Source organism: Fringilla coelebs, assembly GCF_963513975.1.
Source record: "Fringilla coelebs genome assembly, chromosome: 1".
NCBI lineage: Eukaryota > Metazoa > Chordata > Aves > Passeriformes > Fringillidae > Fringilla > Fringilla coelebs.
In genome coordinates, this window is record NC_140028.1 from 143,701,972 (window position 1) to 143,720,828 (window position 18,857).

General features: G+C 39.8%; 1 protein-coding gene across 1 annotated transcript in view; it reads left to right on the forward strand.

The window, feature by feature from the left end:
* Positions 1-374: 374 nt before the first annotated feature.
* Positions 375-18,857, forward strand: part of PTPRN2 (protein tyrosine phosphatase receptor type N2) — a gene marked incomplete at both ends in the record, with an annotated part of 628,010 nt that continues 609,527 nt past the window's right edge. The window contains one exon of the mRNA XM_084216229.1: positions 375-513. Within this exon, the coding sequence (XP_084072355.1) occupies positions 375-513 (139 nt within the window). The remainder of the gene's footprint in view (positions 514-18,857) is intronic.

Consider the following 18,857-nt stretch of genomic DNA (forward strand, 5'->3'; position numbering starts at 1 on the left):
GCACATTAACTCCCTTCCCATGCCCAGCCATCTTTACAGGGGCTGCCGGTGGAGGCGGGCAGGATCCCGGTCTCCGCCAGGGCCGACGAGGGCCGGGGGAGCCCCAGCGCTGCCCTTGCCCGGGGGAGCCCCTTCCCCGCGGTCCCGGCGGGGCGGGCAGGGCGGAGCGGGCGGCGGGGAGCGCTCCCCCCTCACGGCTGCCGGGCGGGCCGGGGCGGGGCCGGGGGCGGGCGGCGCTGGTCGCTGTCCTGGGTGTTGAATCTGCTGCGGCTGCCGGAGCCGGGAGCGGCCGCGGGAGGCACAGGGCGGGCGGACGGCATGGAGTGAGGGCTGGCGGCGGCGGGCAGGGGAGCGGGGCATGCGATGGGCCAAGCATGATGGGGACGCTCGGCTCCGTCCTTCCGCTGCTGCTGCTGCTGCTGCTGCTGCCGCCGCCGCCGCTGCCGCAGGTGCTCGCCGCCGCCCCGCGCATCCAGCCGCCCTCCGCGGGGGCCGCCGCCGAGGCGCGGATCGGTGAGTGGGGCCGGGGGGCGCGGGGCTGGCGGGGAGCGCACAACGCGCTGCTGCCCGGGAGCTTCCCCGCTGGCAGCTCGGCAGGGCCCCGGCGGCCGCGCCCGCACGGCGGACGCTGAGGGGCCCGTCCGCTCGTCCCTCTCCACCGGCTCCGGATAGGCGGCCCCGTCCGCTCGTCCCTCACCGCCGGCTCCGGAGCTCCGTTCTCTGCTCCCTCACCGCCGGCTCCGGATAAGCGACCCCGTCCTCCGGTGCCTCCGCACCGCCTCCCGCTGCCCGAACCCGTCCCCGGGTCTGTCACGACCCGCTCCCGGCCCCTCGCACCTCCTGCCCCCGCGCTCCGCCCCTGCCCCAGCGGCGCGTCCCGGCTCGGGGGACACCTCTGCGGGAGGGCTGTCACCTGCTGTCCCCGCATGCTGAAAACTTCCGCCACGGCTCACGAGGCCCCTAAAATCGAGGTGCGCCAGTGGCGAGTCCCCGAAAATGCTTCCAGCCTCCACATATTTAACCCTTCTCCTGGTTTGCTGGATTCAGCCCACCGAACTGCCCTTCTGTTTGAGTGAGACAGGAAATCTCCGGGCCACAATCCCCTAGATGCAGCCTCTGCTGGAGTCCTCCCTCCAGCTCGTGCTGCTGGAGGTGGAAGTCAGCCCTGGCTCCGGGTTAAGGCTCTTTCAGAGCTGTCAGAACATCCCTAGTGCTGCCCAGTGCAGACCATGAAACAGCCGCTTTGTGTTGAGACATTCTTGACCGACCCCTTCTTCATTTAGAAGGTACCATCTGCACTAAGCATCCCCTCCTGAGAAGTGACCCACACGGGCATGAAGGGATCCTGAAAACAAACTCTGTCTGTTTCAAATCGATGCAATTCTCCTGTGACACTCTCCCTGGCAGTTCTTTCCTTTCATTGAGACATTCAGCACTGTATGCTCACCTGAATTGTCTATTAATATCAATATCTATTTATATAGTCGGTCTCATTTCACTTACGGTATCTTCCCAAAGCTCACTTTAAGTCAAGAAGGTCATGACTAGGAGAATTTTGTATTTTTTCGCATTTTAGTATCTACCTAGGGTGGTTATGGAGATCAGAGTGAAAGCTAAACAAACTATCCCTAAGAAATCTTTTTCTAAGATAGAAAAAATTAAATTCCTTTAAGAAACAAAGAGAGCCTTCCAGAGGAATATTGCTGCAGTTTTCCTCATGTACATTCTGTTTATTAGGAAGGAATTAAAATCAGCTGACCATGTTTATAATAAGGCTTCAGTCAAGTGGCAATAAAAATGAGCTATTATGCTTGCTGTAGTGAAGGTAGTGATGCAAGGTTTTAAGGAGAAATGGCTTGGACTGAATTTATCCATCCCTCTTCTCTCCTGGTTGCTATAGATATGGGCTGTTTCTCCTAATCTGCTGAGGAGAAAGCTTGCATAAAAATATTGCAAGTAATAGCTATAATTTTTACCTCTAATAATGCAATAGCCTGCACAGTGCTTTCGAAGTAGTCAGATTTTGATTCTCTCTCCCTAAACACAAACTGCAAATCACTTTGAGTCACAGAGTATTTTTTCAGTTTGTTGTAGCTGAAACACAAAAACAATGTGTGTGTTTGTTACTTCCCTCCAGCTTCCCTGTGCTCCTGCCTCAGCAAGGATCCCTGCCTGCCAGTAAAGGCTGTCCTTGCATGGAAGGGACTGGGGGAAGAGCAGCTTTGCTTTTACACAGTGAATCCACTGCTCTGGAGGTATAGTGTGGAGGCATTTTAAAGGCAGCCTCCCTACTTTTTGCTGGGATAGGGACCTCACTGATATGTCAGGGATCTCTGTGAAAGATGGGAAGGGATTGATTGTGTTTGACAAAATGCAGGAAAATGTTTGCATGGCTTGAAGTAAAACAGTTTTAGCTGTCTCTTCCATTAGAGTTCCTTTACTTCTTTTATTGACCAGTGTTTCAGATCTCATTAATCTTGAATTCAAACTATTTATTATTGTAGAGTCTGTTCAATTTTGGAGTACAGTTCTTAGACACAATCAGGGGTCATAACTGTAATTGTACAAGGTATCCAATTTTTGAGATTATTTCTGGTTATATGTATAAGATACTAATTTGGTTTCTTCTTGTGCACAGTCCCATCTTCTTAAATTGAAAATTGAAGACAGACAGATGCACAATGAGACCTCTAGAATGTGTGCTGAAAAGTGCCTTAAAAGCAAAGCAATTATAGAAACATATTTTTGGGGGGGGTTTTTCCCCCATTATTTCAGGAACTCTTCCTAAAAGTTGTTTGAGAAGCAGAAGTTCATTACCTTTACCATTTCATGGAATGAATTAATCCAATTTCATTCTTTCCCCCTTTTTTATGGTCAACTTTTGTCTGCACTTTCCAGTATAGTGAGCATCTTTAAATGTTGACCTTTATTTTGCAACATAATTATAAACTTTTTAAAGAAATTAGAAGATTTAAAGTTGGAGTTAACTAAGATACAAGATTTGGATTCCTGCTTCTTCTGCCTCTATAATTCATGAAGCTTTGTAGATTCTTCCTGTGGTGAGGTGTTTTGTTAAGGTGCAATTACCAGCAGAAGCACATATTCTTCCATTTCTTGACATTTACCTTCATCATTCATCATTCTGTGATGATTTATAGTAACATTTTAAATGTGAAAAAATAAGGAAAAGTAGTCTTTTTCCTCTCTCTTTTTCTTACCTAGGTCTAGGCCAGGAGAGAGATTCTTCTCTTTTTCACAGAAAAAATATCAACTGAGTACATAGTAGCATTCATTAGTCTTTAATGAAACACTGGGGTTGGGAGTTTAATAGTCTAAAGAAATATTTATTAATTCATGAGAAACAGTTCATTTAAGATTATGGAACTTCTTTTTAAGTGTTTAACAAAGTAATCGTCTGTGGAAAAATACATCCTGATCACATTTGCTCAATTCCAAAGGTTTGGGTTATTCCATTCTTGTGTTGATGGTCATAACACTAAGCAGTACCTTCAATAAAAACTGCAGCTCCAACTACTGAAATATTTTCATTGTACAGCCTTTTAAGTAGACTAATTGATTCAGAAAGTTGTAGTGGTACTTTATTTTCATTTTAGGTAGGCTTGGTGAGGTAGAGAACTCAATAACAAAGCAAGCTGTGAACATTCTTATTCACATTTTTTCATTAGTACTAAAACACTGCTACTTTATAGCAGAAGTTGTCCTCATATGTTTCAGAAAAGAGTAAATGTGCTTGCTGCAGTGCCTTCACATTGACCTCTAATGTGTAAAATGATGCTTATAACCTTCAGTGAATATGATTTTGCAATATAATTTGATCTTTTGTGCTGTGTGCAATCCCATTTTTCAGTATGCATTTTCCTATTAAATGAGTCCATTGATATGCTGTGGAAATTTCCAGAAGCATTTGTTCCACGCTCTACGTAAATTTGTTCCATACACTGTGTAAAAGTTTCTTCAGAGTTGTACTGAAGTAATCACAGGCAAAATTTTTATCTGTCAAAGGAGTGTGAAGTGAGGTACTTTTTAACCTCCTAACAAAATGACAAGTCACATTTCAGCTTATAAATATGAAATATACTCCTAAACCTTTATCTGTGAGTTCCTGACACAGACAGTGAGCAAAGACAATGTCTTACATTTCCCTAGGATTTAAATTTAATTTGGGATAGAAACTTTACTCAAAGACTTAAAAACAGTTGCATGTTAAGTTTAGTACCTTCACAAATTGTGCATATTTAACCACTGAAAAAATATTTTAGAGGTGGGCTAGGAGTTGCAAGTGGCTGAAGTTGATCAGAATTAAGAAACTTCAACAGCAGGGACTTCAGTTACTGTTGGTGTAAAGCATTTCTGCAGTGTTGATTCTTAAATTGCAAGAGTGAAATAAAGAGTAGGACAGGTGAAAAAATTATTTATTTAGATTTTCTGCATTTCATTCAACGTTTTTAACGCTATCCAAAGGAGGCAGCAACAGAGAGCTTTCGTCTATGTATGTCACATGGGGAATGGCAAAGAAGTGTATCTTGGTTTAGTTCTTGTTGGATGGATGTTCCAGAGCTGTTGTTCTCAGCCATCATTGTTAACTCCTCTGAAGATCCATGAGGACTGAAGTTTTCCTTCTTGCAGCAATTGAGCTGAAGCTCACTGAAGTCAATGTCAGCCTTCCCACTGACTTCAGTAGCATTTGGACCAAAGTTCTGATTTGGGGCTTGTAGCAGACTGGCTGAGAAAGTAGGGGAATTAGAGTTTTACCATCTGTTCAATACAAAAAAATTGCCTGACTTTCCAGTTGCATTAATTTGGAACTTCTCATAGGTAATCTGTTTTTTTTAATAATGTCTTTATTTGATGTAATTATTGATGGTGGAGTGTAATTTATGATATACTAGAAAATAAAAATAACAGCAAAATAATTTAATTAAGACAAGGCTGTGTGCTCGGAATGTGAAGGATTCAGTGTAGGAAACTGGATTCTTCCCTTCATCAAAAATATTTTTGCATATCCTAGAAATGTTTCTTAAGTTATCAGTTACATTAAAAAGCAGCTTTAAGATAGATTGATATCAAGGCATGTCTATCTGTCAGTTCCACTGAATTACAGGTAAGAACATGCATTAATATTATTGGCATCATGCCATGACTGTTCTACAATAGCTTTTTTACTGTAACTTGTTTGTGTTCAAAGTTGCAAGTGGACAGGAAGTGAATTATTTTCTATCAGTCAAAGGAAGCATTTGCAGGGTGCTCTTACTGTTGTTTATAGGATGGGATTTCTTGGGAGTTTTTCTGTGTTCTTGACTAAGAGAAAACAGAGAAGTTTTGGCAAGATAATTGTGTCTGCTTCTTATCTGAGTATGCCCCAGCCCTTCTAAACCTCCCCGCAGCACACCATCACGGTGCCACGACGTCAGGCAGCCTGCTGAGGGGGAATTGCACTCCTGCTTAGATCCCGGAACATTTGGGCACTCTGCTGAAACAGCCCAGGGCAGGTCATGTTGACACACTGCTGATAGGCAGGCAGTGGCCTGTGTACTTTGTGACTGCGAGCGCTGTGGGTTACAGACAGCTCTGTGCTGAGCTGCCACGGAGAGGAAAGTGCAGCTGCAGTCCCTGGGGGTGCTGAGCTCATTGAGAAGCAGGAGCTGAGGTCCCCTGTGTCAGTCAGATTTCCACTGCCTGGAAAGAGAGCGTAAGAACATGAGCTCAGATGTAGGTGGTTGCCATCATTCATATGTGTCCAAATCCGTAAGAAGACTTGTGCAAGTCAAAAGGCAGTGTATATTCCAGCTGTCTGAGAATGATACATATTTTAGTCTCATCCCACTGACAATGTAGCCTAAAATTTAGCTAAAATCTCTGCAGTTATTCTTACAAAATCAGTGTATCTACTGTCTTGCTGAAACCTGTGTTGGTGTTTAGACAGCACAGGCAGATTTGGGAGGAAATTCAGTAACTGGAGGAAAGATTGATTTGGTTTTGGTCATAAATTTGGCAGAGGATGGAAAGTCACCAAGAGGCAAAGTTCACTGCTAGCTTCCATCACAGGAGTGCTGAGCTGGATGTGTATTTGGTTGGGCTCCGCATGGTCATAATTAAAAATCCAGGAAGGCAGTGAGTAATATTGTTGTTGGTCAAACAGTTTTATATTTGCAAATGAGGAGTGAGCAGGTGAAGATACAGATGAAGAAGGGCAGCAAGCAGAAGAGAAGCCAAGGAATAGAGAGAAGCATGTTGGAATGTGGATGTTTAAAGGACAGAATGAGAAAATAAATCTTCAGCACAGGAGATCAGAAATGGAGATTAGTGAGTTATATATGATCTTTAAAATTGTGAATTTAAGATTAAATGGAGTTACCTTTACTCTTGGAAGAAAAAGTCAATTGAAGCAGCAAACTTTAGTTGTTCAGTGTATCGCTTTGAGGCATGAGAAAATGGAGGAAGGTGACTCGAAGGATAAGGGATTTGCAAAATAAAACTATTAACTCATTCTTTCAGCCCAAAGCTGTGGCAAAAAAATGAACTCAAGAAATACATATACACTATGAGAAAGTGCTCTGGGAATAGAAAGGATTTATTTCTCTTGATGTAAGGGTTGGGAATAATCTAACTAAATGTAATTAATTGAGCTAATCACTCTAGGCTCCTTTTAACCTATTTCTAGTTTATAAATTTCAATTAATTTTACCCAACTGTACATATCCAACACAGGTCAGATAAATGTCTCCCTGAGTGCAGCTATTGCTTTCCACTTAGTATTATCTAAATTAATTTCTGAGGCTAGGACAAGTATCTGTAACTATCTACAAGGTAGGTACTGCACTTCAGCTCTTCAAAAATCAGATGCTCAGGTTAAACTTGGGGAGAGCTAAACACATTTGGAGAGTAATTCACCTGTCTTTCCCCACTAGGTGAGACTAATGAAGTAGCTTAAACTACAGTTAGGTTGCTTGAGGCTCACCAGCTAGATTTCTTCCAAACCTTTCTGAGATCTATAGGTCTTGCCAGTGAGCTGTTTAGGGAGGTTCTGTGAGTAGTCCAGCAGGTTTGTCACATAAGTGACTGAAGTGAGGTGGCTGATGGATAATTGTAATACTTGAAAGAAATTTCTCTGAGAAAATCAGCCTCTGGTGGTTGCAAACAAGTGAAGAGGACCTCCAAATGAGACAGAGGAGAAATGGGCGTAACAGAATGAGCAAGCAAAGGGAAAAAAAGCAGGTACATGTGCAGGAGGTCTGCAGGCAAGACAGGGAAAAAGGCAGGGGAGTCTGGTATTAGAGAGTGAAGGAAGGGGACCATGAAGACCTGAGTTATGGACAGTCAAGGGAATGCCTGTTACTGTGTACATAAATTAATGAGCTTATGTGAGCTTTAGGGCCTTTATTTGTGAGGTGGTGGAAGGGTTCTACATCTACCTCAACCATTCCACAGTGTCCATACATTACTGCATTCCCAGTAAGTTTGCCATTCAGAACAGCAGTACTCATCCAACAGTTAGGGAGTTTTATTTCTTAAAAGATTAGAGGAACTTTATAGATTTTATTCTTTTTGAGAAGGAATTTCTTGAGAAGTATCTTAGTAAATTACCACATCTTACTGTGGTTTTTTCCCCCCATAGTTTGTTTCAGCAAATAGTACTTAAATACCACACTTAGTTTGTTGATACACATTGTCTCTGGACAGAGAGTTAGTGCTTACAATGCCTACCTATTTTGCTTCCAAGTAACACGTTGATTAAACAAGCTGTTTTTACATGTAAAATGAGTAACTAGAAGTTTTATGGGAAGTACAGCTGGTTGTAGTGGGTGTAAGGTCTCTTCTTTCAGTCATAGCTTAGCAGCATGCAAAGATGGTTGCATAAGCTTGAAATCACAGCCAGCAAGAACAAGGTAATGTGCAGAGATAGTTGTGCCTCCAAAATGTCACATACTTACAGATGTCCTCATAGAAAACAAAGCAGTGGGGACCAAACACACACTACATATTGCAATGAACTGAGCAAGTTCAGCAAAACTCAGGAAATATCCTGGTACATGTAAGTCCCCCTTTTTTACTCCCTTTTTCCCAATTAATCTTTGATCTCTCAAGTTTGAGCCTCAACATATTCTATAAGGTAACTTATGAAAATCACTCATGGATGCTGAATGAGGTATTTTGAATTTCTGGTGCACAGAAATCTTCTGCTCATATTATTCTGCAGAAGATAATTACCTGTCTGTTGCTGCCCTAAAAGGGGTAAAGATATTATAACCTCTTCTCTTCTTACTATTCTGCTCTGCACCAAGAGCACAAGTTGTCTTTTCTCTACAAGTTTTTAGTTGGTTAATGCAATTCAGTTAAACTCAGAGCAACTGTTTCAGGCAACAACTTTACTTCACCTGGAAGGTCATGCCTCATCTTCAGGCCTGAGGAAGAGTTTGTGTGTTAAGCAATTGTCTGTGCTTTTTCAGCTACTACAGCCTGCAGCTTTGCAGTACAGAATGGCAGTACAAAATTTTATGCTATTCCTGACAGTGACTGTTGATCTTGCTTTTGTAAGGGGTATTGGTTTGGATGAAATTTAAAAAAAATGGACCTGAACCACAGCCTTGCTTGCAAGCAGTGAAACCAGTGCTGGTATTGGTACTGGTGTCCATGACATGGCAACAGGGAGATGGGATGGGGGTAGGATTAGTTTGTGCCACTATTTCTCTTAAGGTCTCAAAGGCATGAAATCTTGACTTGTGTCTGTGTAAAAGATAGTCTCCTATTAATCTGTCCTCTCTTACAGAGTAGATTTATAAGTCAAACATTACAATGTATTTGCACTTTAGTGCTGAATTAAAAAAAAAGCATCAAAGATTATAGGCCTTGATTAATGTGGATAAATCACCACCAAATAATGTGAATATCTATTCTATTTCTTTTAAGAATGTATACATTATTGTTTATTTCTCTTGGAAAATGGTTTATTATAATTTTAATTTGTAGTGTGGAATACTTTGTGTATAGAATACTTATGTTTCAGCTTTTTTTGATCTCTGTTGTAGTAGATGTTGACTATCAAATACCTTCAGTGAGTTAATACTCATGAAATCCTCCTTCTTGTTCTAGATTTCAGCAAAGCTCAGTAGTCTCAGTATGTAATCAGTCAATGCATTACTCAAACTAGCAAAATCTTCCACCAAGCCTCTCCTGAGACCTGGCCACACCTCCCAGCCCAGCTCCTCAGCTAAACACTGGCTCTTATCTTCATGGCATCAATCTGTAGATTATGCAACTCCTTCCATTTGTTGGAGATGGCTGTACTCACTGGTGACTATCCCAGTTCTTGCTTTACCATCCTAAAGGAAGAAAAAAAGGAGGGGAAAAGGAAACTTGGGAATTAGTCATCTGTCCTGACTGTTTAGAGATAGCTGAATATTAATGAAAACAAGATACCAAGCTAAATATCATCAAGCATTTAGGTAGGTTACCTTGGAGGTAGTGACACAGTTAGCAGAATAACTCCACCCCAAATATTCTTCAGTGCAGAGTATTCATTAAATTTTGATTTTTGTTTGGTCTGTATTTTGGAAGTGTCTGTTTGGCTGCGCTTTTTTTTTTTTTCCCCTCTTGAAAACTGGGGTCAGGTTCTGCAAATCTGTCTTACCTCAATTTTGAAGTTGGTAAGATATTCTTGTTAGTACTACCTACCTGGAAATTTATTTTAGTTAATTAGGTCAGCTCATAATTACAGTTTACCAACATATGTTAGATGCAGGGGAAAAATTCCAAGGACAAAAACCAGCTATAAAAATTGTATATTCAGAATAAATGTGACAAGAATGAAAACTGAAATTTTGAAAGCCCAAAGTTAACTGAAGCTATCCATTTTAAGAGCTGCAGAAAAATAAAACAATAATGTTCTTTGGAAGCAATCACTCACACTTTCAGACAATAGAAAATTTATAATGCTATAATCAAGTGGCATTTGAAAAGCAGAATGGGAAGGTTGTTTTAGTACTGTGTGTGCTGGGTTTTATGCTGGCCAGCAAAGATCTAGGGATGAGGGCGGTTATTTTCTGTCCATTTGCTTTTGTTTCTCTGAGTAACACCTGCTCTAATGAGTTTGTAATCTGAAAGTAAATAACTGAGCAGGGAGGAGGAAGTGGGCACAACACACAGGCTTGAGAATAAACAACTGTCAAATGGCTGCTGTTTCAGAAAGTGGAACACACAGGTTTGATGGAGAATCTGATTCAGCTTGAATGAAGGAGCTGATCACACCCAGTTGTCAAACTTTCCTAATTGAAGAATTACTCGAGAGAATTCTAGAACAATATGTTATCCTCTTCAGATTATGGAACTGTTTTCACAGTTTAGCAGGTAGGGAAGAGCTCTGAAAGGATCAGCTACCCACTGATGGTTGTAAAAGGAGTGTGGTTGTGCTTCTTTCTCCTGCATTTTAGGGAGGCTCATGCCAGAGAGTGTAAATTAAATAGTAGTGCATTAACAGGAAATGAGCTTCACCTAAGTCTGCATGAAACTGCCAGAATCTGAACTTATGTTACATATGTTTGGCCACCGAACACTGTTGTCATTCAGTGTCCTCCTTTTTGTCCATCTGGAAGTAGAGTAACATCAAGTTGCTTTCAGATGAAAGTTCATCCCTGCGCAAGGAGACTCTGCTATCAAGAGAGGCATATAAAATACAACCTTCAATGAATAGTTTCACCAGTTTTCCTGACTTTGTTTCTGTGTTTGGTGTAAATTAGAGGGGTTGCAGGTTCAGTTCCTTTTGATGCCACTGGTATTAATCCAGTATTCCTAGATTTGATGGGTTTAAGACCCAAATATTTAAACAGGGCTTGCCTGATTTTATAGAGTATGTTTAGCTCTATTTGAGACAAAGCATTACCAAATAAATATTTGAACATTTTCTTTCTAGTCAGTTTTCCACTACTCTGTTGTAGTCTGAAGATAGACTTGGCTCAGGAGCTCCCATGTTTTCCATCTATTTAACAAAGATACTCTGCCTAATTCTTCTCAGTGTGGGGAATTCTTCTTGCCAGATGGGAATGTCACTCTGGGAAACAGAGGGCAGTGTTCTGCTGGCCACACCTAAGTCACTCCCCAAGCCTAGACAACGTTCATGTTCAAATGAAAAGCAAGTATTCTACTCTCTGCAGAGTAAAATAACTATGATACAAAAGAATAGGTGCAGAGAAAGATCACATAGCATTCCATAACCTGTAATCTTTACCAGACTGTCAGAGTAAAGTAATTATCAGGATGCTTAATTACGTTTCCTAGGGACAGATTATTTTTGGTGACATCTCATCCCCTAAAATGCATACTGACTTAACATGAAGAACCTGTCTTTCTGCTGTGGTTCCTTTTGGGAGAAGGCTCATTCATACCTGGGATTTCTACCCACCTTCCCGCTCTTCAGCTCCTCTCAGCTGTGCTAACAGAACTCTGACCAGCTTCATCATTGCTGAGGAACTTTTGGAAAGTCATTCCCAGTTGTACAGATGTCAAATAAACACCACTTTGAACAAAAAAAAAAAAAAACTAAACAACAACCCAAAACCAAAAAAAGAATCCCCCAAACCATTTACACACTGCCAATACAAATCTTCCTGAGCACGCATTTATTAAGCTGGGAGTCAGAGTCCTCTAATATTTTCTGTTATGTTGGAGTCAGTATGCAACAGTTGCTCTTTTTCCTAGTTTATGCAAGTAAAAGATGAAATGGGGGGTCTGTTGGAAATAGGCTAATTTCAGTAATCCAGTTTCTTACCACTTCTTCCCACCACATTTTACATTACATTTATTCATAATTTATTTTTAGTCACGTTTCATTTGTGGATAATGTGTGTCAGTTATTATGAAGATTTTTTTTCACTTCATAAATCAAAGAAGAGCTATTCATGTAATAGTTTATTACCTGAAAGGTGTGATTAAGTCTGTCTATTTAATTTTGGTACTGATTGCCAATGCTAAGAGTTAAGCATGTGCCCAACTATAAGTAAATGCTGTTGTGACTTAGTAAACGTGAGTGTTCACCCTTTATGCTTTCAGCATGGAAAAATATAGGCCACAGCAGTTTTGTTCTTTGAATTTTTGTAGAATCCGGACCTTTATTTCACTCATTTGGTTGGTAATTGAGCACTTCAATGACATAAAAATTTTACATACTAGAAAAACTTGTAATTCCAACTTCATAGTGCTGTCACTTGCATACATGTTCAAGGTTATTTGAAGAATTCATTGCATTTCCAAGAAAGTTAGTTATAACAAAGTTTCTAAAATGAGACTAGATAGAAATTCCTAAAATTGCCTTGAATCTGCTGTTTGTAGTGCCTTGTGCAATAAAAAGACTGTGAATTTAACTTACTTTTTAAAATTTGATATGGCACAAGTCTAGATGAGCTAGAAGGTTTGGTTTTCATTCTTCTCCAATGAGTAGGATGTCTGCTGACATCCAGGAAGGACTGTAAAAAGATGCAAATGAATATTTCTCTGAAATCAGATTGGTGCCAAAATCCACTAACTGATGCTTTACAACTGCATGAAAACTGAAAGAGGTTATTCCTCCTTTTCCAAAGATGATTCTCAGTATGCATATTGCCAGTGCTTTCCCTGAAGAATGACTTGAGCTCTGGACCTTACCTTACAGACCAGTGAGATAATTGCATAGTTACAGAAAAAATAAATACAAATTCCTGTCAGAATCCCCAGGTGCCTCATGAATGAATTTTGTATTCACTCTGCAATTTCTCAGTTCATATATTATCTGTGTGTAGTTATTCTCCATATGTGACGAATTAGAAATAGCTTTTTTTTTTTGCTTTCATCTCAGGAGGTGAAAACTTATTTCTGCAAATATATCTTTTTGCAAATGTAAGCTTTTTTCTTTTTTTAAATGAAGATGATAAGTTGCTCTAGGATAAAAAATTATTAGGGAATTTTCCTTAGAGACCATTGAGAATTCTCTCCTCACAAGAGAGACTACTGGGTGGCTAAGGGGAAAGAAAGTAGGACAGACCTCAGCAAGTGAGAAGTCATTATGGAAATAGATAAAAACTTTAGTTCACCTTTTCTGTTCAATCCTTACCCATGCTGCATATGAACTGGATTCCTCTGAAGAGTTTGACTGTGCTTTTTAACTTGACCTAGAACTCTCTTAAGACAGTGTTTAAATTTAAAGGGCTTGTTAGGAAGATGTTACTGTAGCAACAGGAAAGTAGTATTTTTCAGATTTGACAAAAAGCTTCAGTGTCCTTCTTGACTGTATCTTCCAGATTTCACAGTATGAATTTTTTTCAAAGTCACATATGGTATTTGTTAGATGAATTACCAAAAAATAGTCAAGTGATGCAAAGACAAAAAGGATGATTTCAGATAGTGATTTTTTGAAATAATCTTACCTACAGTAATATGTTGCCATTCCATTATATGAGGCTTTAAAATACTAATAAAGTGATGATTCCTGTTTTTTCATGGATCTGCTGAAGGACCCTCTGTTGGTGGATCAGCTTTCCAGGTTGGTATTGAGCCTGACAGATCTGAGGATATTCCACAGTGATGGATGGCTGGCAATGGGAAGATCACACCACTGTGAGTGTTATGATCTATTGCCCCATACTTGCCTTCTTTCCCTCAGCAAACGCCACTGGTTTCTGTCAGAGAAGGATTTTGGTTTAATCTGATTTGATTCTTTGTGTTGTTTGCCCCTTTTGATAAGAGCAAACTGAGTAAGCACAAATAGCTGCCCTGAATAATTCTGGGGCTCCCTTACAGACTGATGCAGTGCTGAGGACACTCTGAAGAATGATAGAACAATTCTGATGTGGAAAAAGATTCTAAGTGCAGGAATTCAGAAAATTTCCTTAGTAGAAAAAGAAATAGATATATTCACCCTAATCCTGAGTCAAAATTTATGCTAGGATTTGCTCATCAGACCATGAATAAGAAATAGTTCATGGGATGCAGAGGGATAGAATGCAAGAAAATATAGTGCAGAAGGTAGTCTCACACCTGAGGAGTTGCAGCTGTGCTAATCACCAAAGATCAGGAACAGGCCTGCCCTTAATAGGCCACAGCTGTGCCCAATTAGAAGAGTGCTATAAAAGAGTGGCTCAGGTGGTTGAGGAGAGAGTTGGAGTTTGTTGGCTGGGCTGTGAAGAAGGAGGAGGCTGTGCTGTGAGGACCTGGACATGAGAAATCACCAAGAAGGTATGGAACTTTTGCAATAAGATGACAACAATGTGAAACAAAATTCAATGGGTTTTTTGCTACTGAGCTGCTAATGCAGTGCTAAGTGTGGGCAGAAAGTACAGTGGTTAAATGAGTTTTTTATAACTGTGTTCTGGCCAGAAGTCTCTGTATTAACGTGCTCCCACTCGGTTCTTATAGCCATGGAAAGTATGTAATTAACTTTGGTGAGAGGAAAAGCCATGTATTTGCATTGTAAGTTGGGTGTCAGTCCAGATAAGAAAGTGTGACTAGAAAAATGTCACATCAAGGTAGAATACACAGGCTATCATGGTCTGCTGAGCTGGATCCTTCTACCCAGCTAAGCCAGGCCTCCCCTGCACCCTTCTGCCTCTGCTTTCAGAGTGGGTGGCAGTTCTGTATTCACCAGCCTGTGAGAGCTGGTGAAAATATGGACTTTGGAGTGTGCAGGTGGGATTTCAGTGTGGCCTTCAGCTAATTTCTGTGCTCTAGGTGATGGGAAGGAGCAGAACTAGGATTTGGTTTACTTCTTGGGTGTGAAATAATAAAAGTGTATCTTTGTGCGTGACATCTGTGTGAGAGGGAAGATTGAATTGCAAGGTTGCTGAATTTTAAGAGAAAATAGCTCAATAGGGCATTTAGAAAAATAAGTAGCTGAATAAAGTAGGAAGAGGTACAGTAAGTGTGCTGATTTATCATGATCTTGTATCAAATTGGTGGATATTATAACCACAGCTGAACCAATTTTTTTCTGTTGCCCTGGTTTACTTTCACAAGTGAACAAAGTCTTTAAAAATGAGTGGGGACAAACAAACCAAGGATGATAATATTAATGAGACAGGCAGTTCAGATTCAAGATGTGTTATGATTTTGTAGCCTTGAAGTCAGTGAGTTTAAAGAAGCATAACTTTTGAAGGCTTCTTTAAAAGAGGTAGGTGAAATATTTTTTTAAAAATAAGACTGCTTTGCTCCTTTTAATAACTTCTAGTAATTTGAATATGCGGTTTAAAACAAAACAGTTCCTTGAGTTTTCCAGCTCTCAGAACCGGTTTGTTCTAAAACAAGCTTATAGGAATGTGTTGATCACTTTATTTAAAATGAAAATAATGAAGGAAACATTTGACTCTTCCTCAAAAATTACTACAGTGACATTAAAATGGCAGTTCCTCTAAATCTCTGGCTGTTGTATATAGGTTATTTGAGCAACAATTGTGAGTTTTTGCTTGAAGAGCAAGGGATCTCAAATTGCTCCCATGTGCAGTGTGGCTGTGTAGAGCTGCTGCATTTAACTTCTTGAGCCACTGTTTTTGTGTGATCATTAGATTAAAACTCTTCAGTGTAGTACAGATACTAAAGTTATGTTTTACATGACCTGACAGAACAAGGAAATACATTATATTTTGGGATGGTTTTGCCTGGATAGTTTTTGTGGTTTTTTCCTTTCACTCCTTAATTGGAGCAGAGAGTATTCCTTGAAGAGGTTTTAGTTTTATCTGCTCAACATGTGGAATTTCTTCTTTATAGGAGCTTGAGATGTTTTAACATTTGTGTTTGCTCCATCTTGGCGCAAAAATAAAATAGAAATTGAAGTGTATTTATGGAGTAAACCACTTTAAAATAATATTTTTGCAGAAGGTAAAATACTGAAATATTTTAAAATGTGGGGGTTTTATGTTAATGCTGAACTTTTTCAGCCTGAACTGCAAGGTTTGTCAGCCCAAGGGCAGAGTGAAGGATTTGCCAGTCCTCATTCTAAAAGTTGTATCCTCAGAGCTTGTGTCCCTGATGGGCAGGAGGAGCCCATCTTGTCACTGGGCCAGGCTCACCTGATCCAGGAGGCCATGCTCTGGAAGGGGTGTTTGAAATACCCAAAAGTCATAAAATCAGAATAGAATCACAGAATGGTTTGGGTTGAAAGAAACATTTTAAATGTCACCTGGTCCAATCCCCCTGCAATGAACAGGGACATCTTTAACCATATCAGGTTGCTCAGAATCCTGTCCAACTTCTTTCTTTTATCTAAAGTCCCACCATTCATATCTGGCTCAGATGCATTGTAGTCCTAAATTTACCTCAAATTAAATATTCTGATTCTATTACTTTTTTTCATTAGAACTATCTTGTAGAACCCCCCTTTTCTGAGAACTACATTTTTCTTTGAAAGGTCTGTTGAAAGTCTCTGTCAGCTTTGGTTATATAAGGATCAGAATGTTCAGAGAAGTCAACTGGTGTTGTTAAAAAACCCAAACAACCCAAAATAAAGCAATCTTTTAATTTTTCTTACACAAGAACAGAATGTGACTGATTTTCATGAAGATGTGGGGCTTTACTTCTGCTTCTTGAGGTATCTGCCACCTGGTCTAGTTCTTTTTAATACTAGGAAAAAGAATCCTGTTTCTCAACTGCCTTCAAAGAATATGTTGATTTCACTAAATAAAGTATTTTTTACATGCTTTCAAAAGTTCCAGCTTTTACAAAATATCGCAAAATGTGTAGATATCTTTCCTCTAGTGAGAATTGCAGCAAAATGAGTTCTGCACAATTTTTCAATTACTTTCTAATCCCAGACAGACTGGAAGCTATACACTTGTTGACAAACCTCATGAGAAATAGTAACATGTACCAAATTCCTTTTCAACTCTAGCAATTTAGTATTCTCTCAGAAATAAGGCTGTGTTATATTATATATTTAAAAATCTGGGGTTTTTTTCTTAAATTGCTCTTGATAAGAAACATTTCAACTTTTTTCTTTTGAAAAAACTTGCAGGATTGTTAGTTGTGTGGTGAGGGATTAATTTCACACCAGATCTCTGCAGCTGAGGCAGTCACTCTGTCCCATTTATAGTCACTGAAGGGGAAGAGGTACTCGTGGGACGTATTTGATCTGACCTATTTTGTGTCTGCGTCAGGAGGAGATGAGTGGTACTCCAGGAACACTTGGCAAACTGGCTACATTTCCTTTAACTGCAGAAGCAGCAAAGTGTGAGCAAAGGCTGTGTTAGAGAAATGTAGAGGAGTATGAGCTCCCATCTGAACTTTATGAAATATCTCCATGAATTTTTTAAACTTCAGATCTGCATCTTAACTTAAAATGGGATAGTTTTCAAATCCTGTCTTAAGAGGACTTGGTAGTGCTAAGGTTTATAATATTTAATGGTGCCTTTGTTACACCTAAAAAGATCTCACATAGAAGGTAAATACATTCTCATGCAAAGTTTTTAAAACTAAGGAAACCACAGTAGCAGGAACTCTGTAGAAGGCTAGCACTGTCTTCTCTTGCAGCACATTTTGGCTCTACAGTAATGGAGTATTTTATGACTTGGGATTAAATTATATTTTTGAAAAGTCAATTATTTTGCCTTTTTTTAAAAGTAATCTTCTTGTTTGTAAATAAATTCTTAGTTTGAAATAAACAATGAAAATCTAATGAGCAATAAGCAATAATGAACTTTAAACTGAAAAGACGCAGTTAAATTCCAATTTTTTTTATAAGCTCAAAAAAATTTTTGGCCATGGTATATAATCATGCAAATGCACCAGCACAGACACACTTGGCTGCAAATACATTACTTCTTCAGTATAACAAGTTTCATAATTTTTGATGAATATTTACTTTTATCATGCTTTGCTCATGTTCAGCATAGTTTGGTTTTTTTTCCCAGTACTGACTTATCTTGGGTTACTGTAAAAAGTTCAGAGATATGTTTTAGGGATTTTTTCTTTCACATGTGCTTATTAGAAAATAATCCTGTCTTAAATCTGGTGTAGACTGCTTTGTTTATAGAAATACTGCATTTTTTCCTAATGGCTATAGTAAACTATATATTACTTATTTTATGTTGCCACCTAAAGTGTTGAAAACTTTAAAGCTATTTGAAAATATGCACTTCCAGCCTGAAGGGGTTGATAAATTAGGTAGGATGTATAATTAATGCAAAAATTTAGAGGTTGTATAAATTAATAGTAGTGTAAAGATGATTAACAATATGCAGGTTGTGTTAACTTAATTTGAAAGTGAATCCTTTTCTGTACTGTAGTAGGAAGAAAAATATTTAACTCATTGAAGAAAGAGCAATATTGTAGTGGGCTGAAAACTCACCTGCACCAGGCCTGAGGGGCTGGAAAGTCCATGGAGATGGGTGAGGGAAGATTGAGAACTGGTCACACAGAGGAACATCTTCTGTGCTGGCCCATGACAGCCCTGAGGGGCTGGGTTTTAAAATGAGCATTAATGGATAGAGGAGAAGCTGTAACTTGGTTCAGATAGGGAACTCCAAATGTGTTATCAGGAAGGCAACAGCAAATGAGAGTAGAATGAGTTGGAGGACTCAAGTTGTTCAACTGGAGAGGTGGGGGTGATGGGAGAAGAGAGAAATATTAGGAAGCAGATTAAGAAGGGCTTTGAATGTCAAGTGGCCATACAACAGGATTTGATTCCTGTTTCCTGCTATGTGACATTAGGCAAATCATGACATTTCTCTGGTTTTTATGAGTAGAAAATGTGGGTAATGCTTGCATACCAAGTAGCAAACTGTGGTGGCAGCTCTGATCTTGGTGCAATGTAAATGAGATATTTAATTTACTAATTTTAAAAATTCCTAAATGAACACGGTGATGTAGAACATTAGATTCATGCT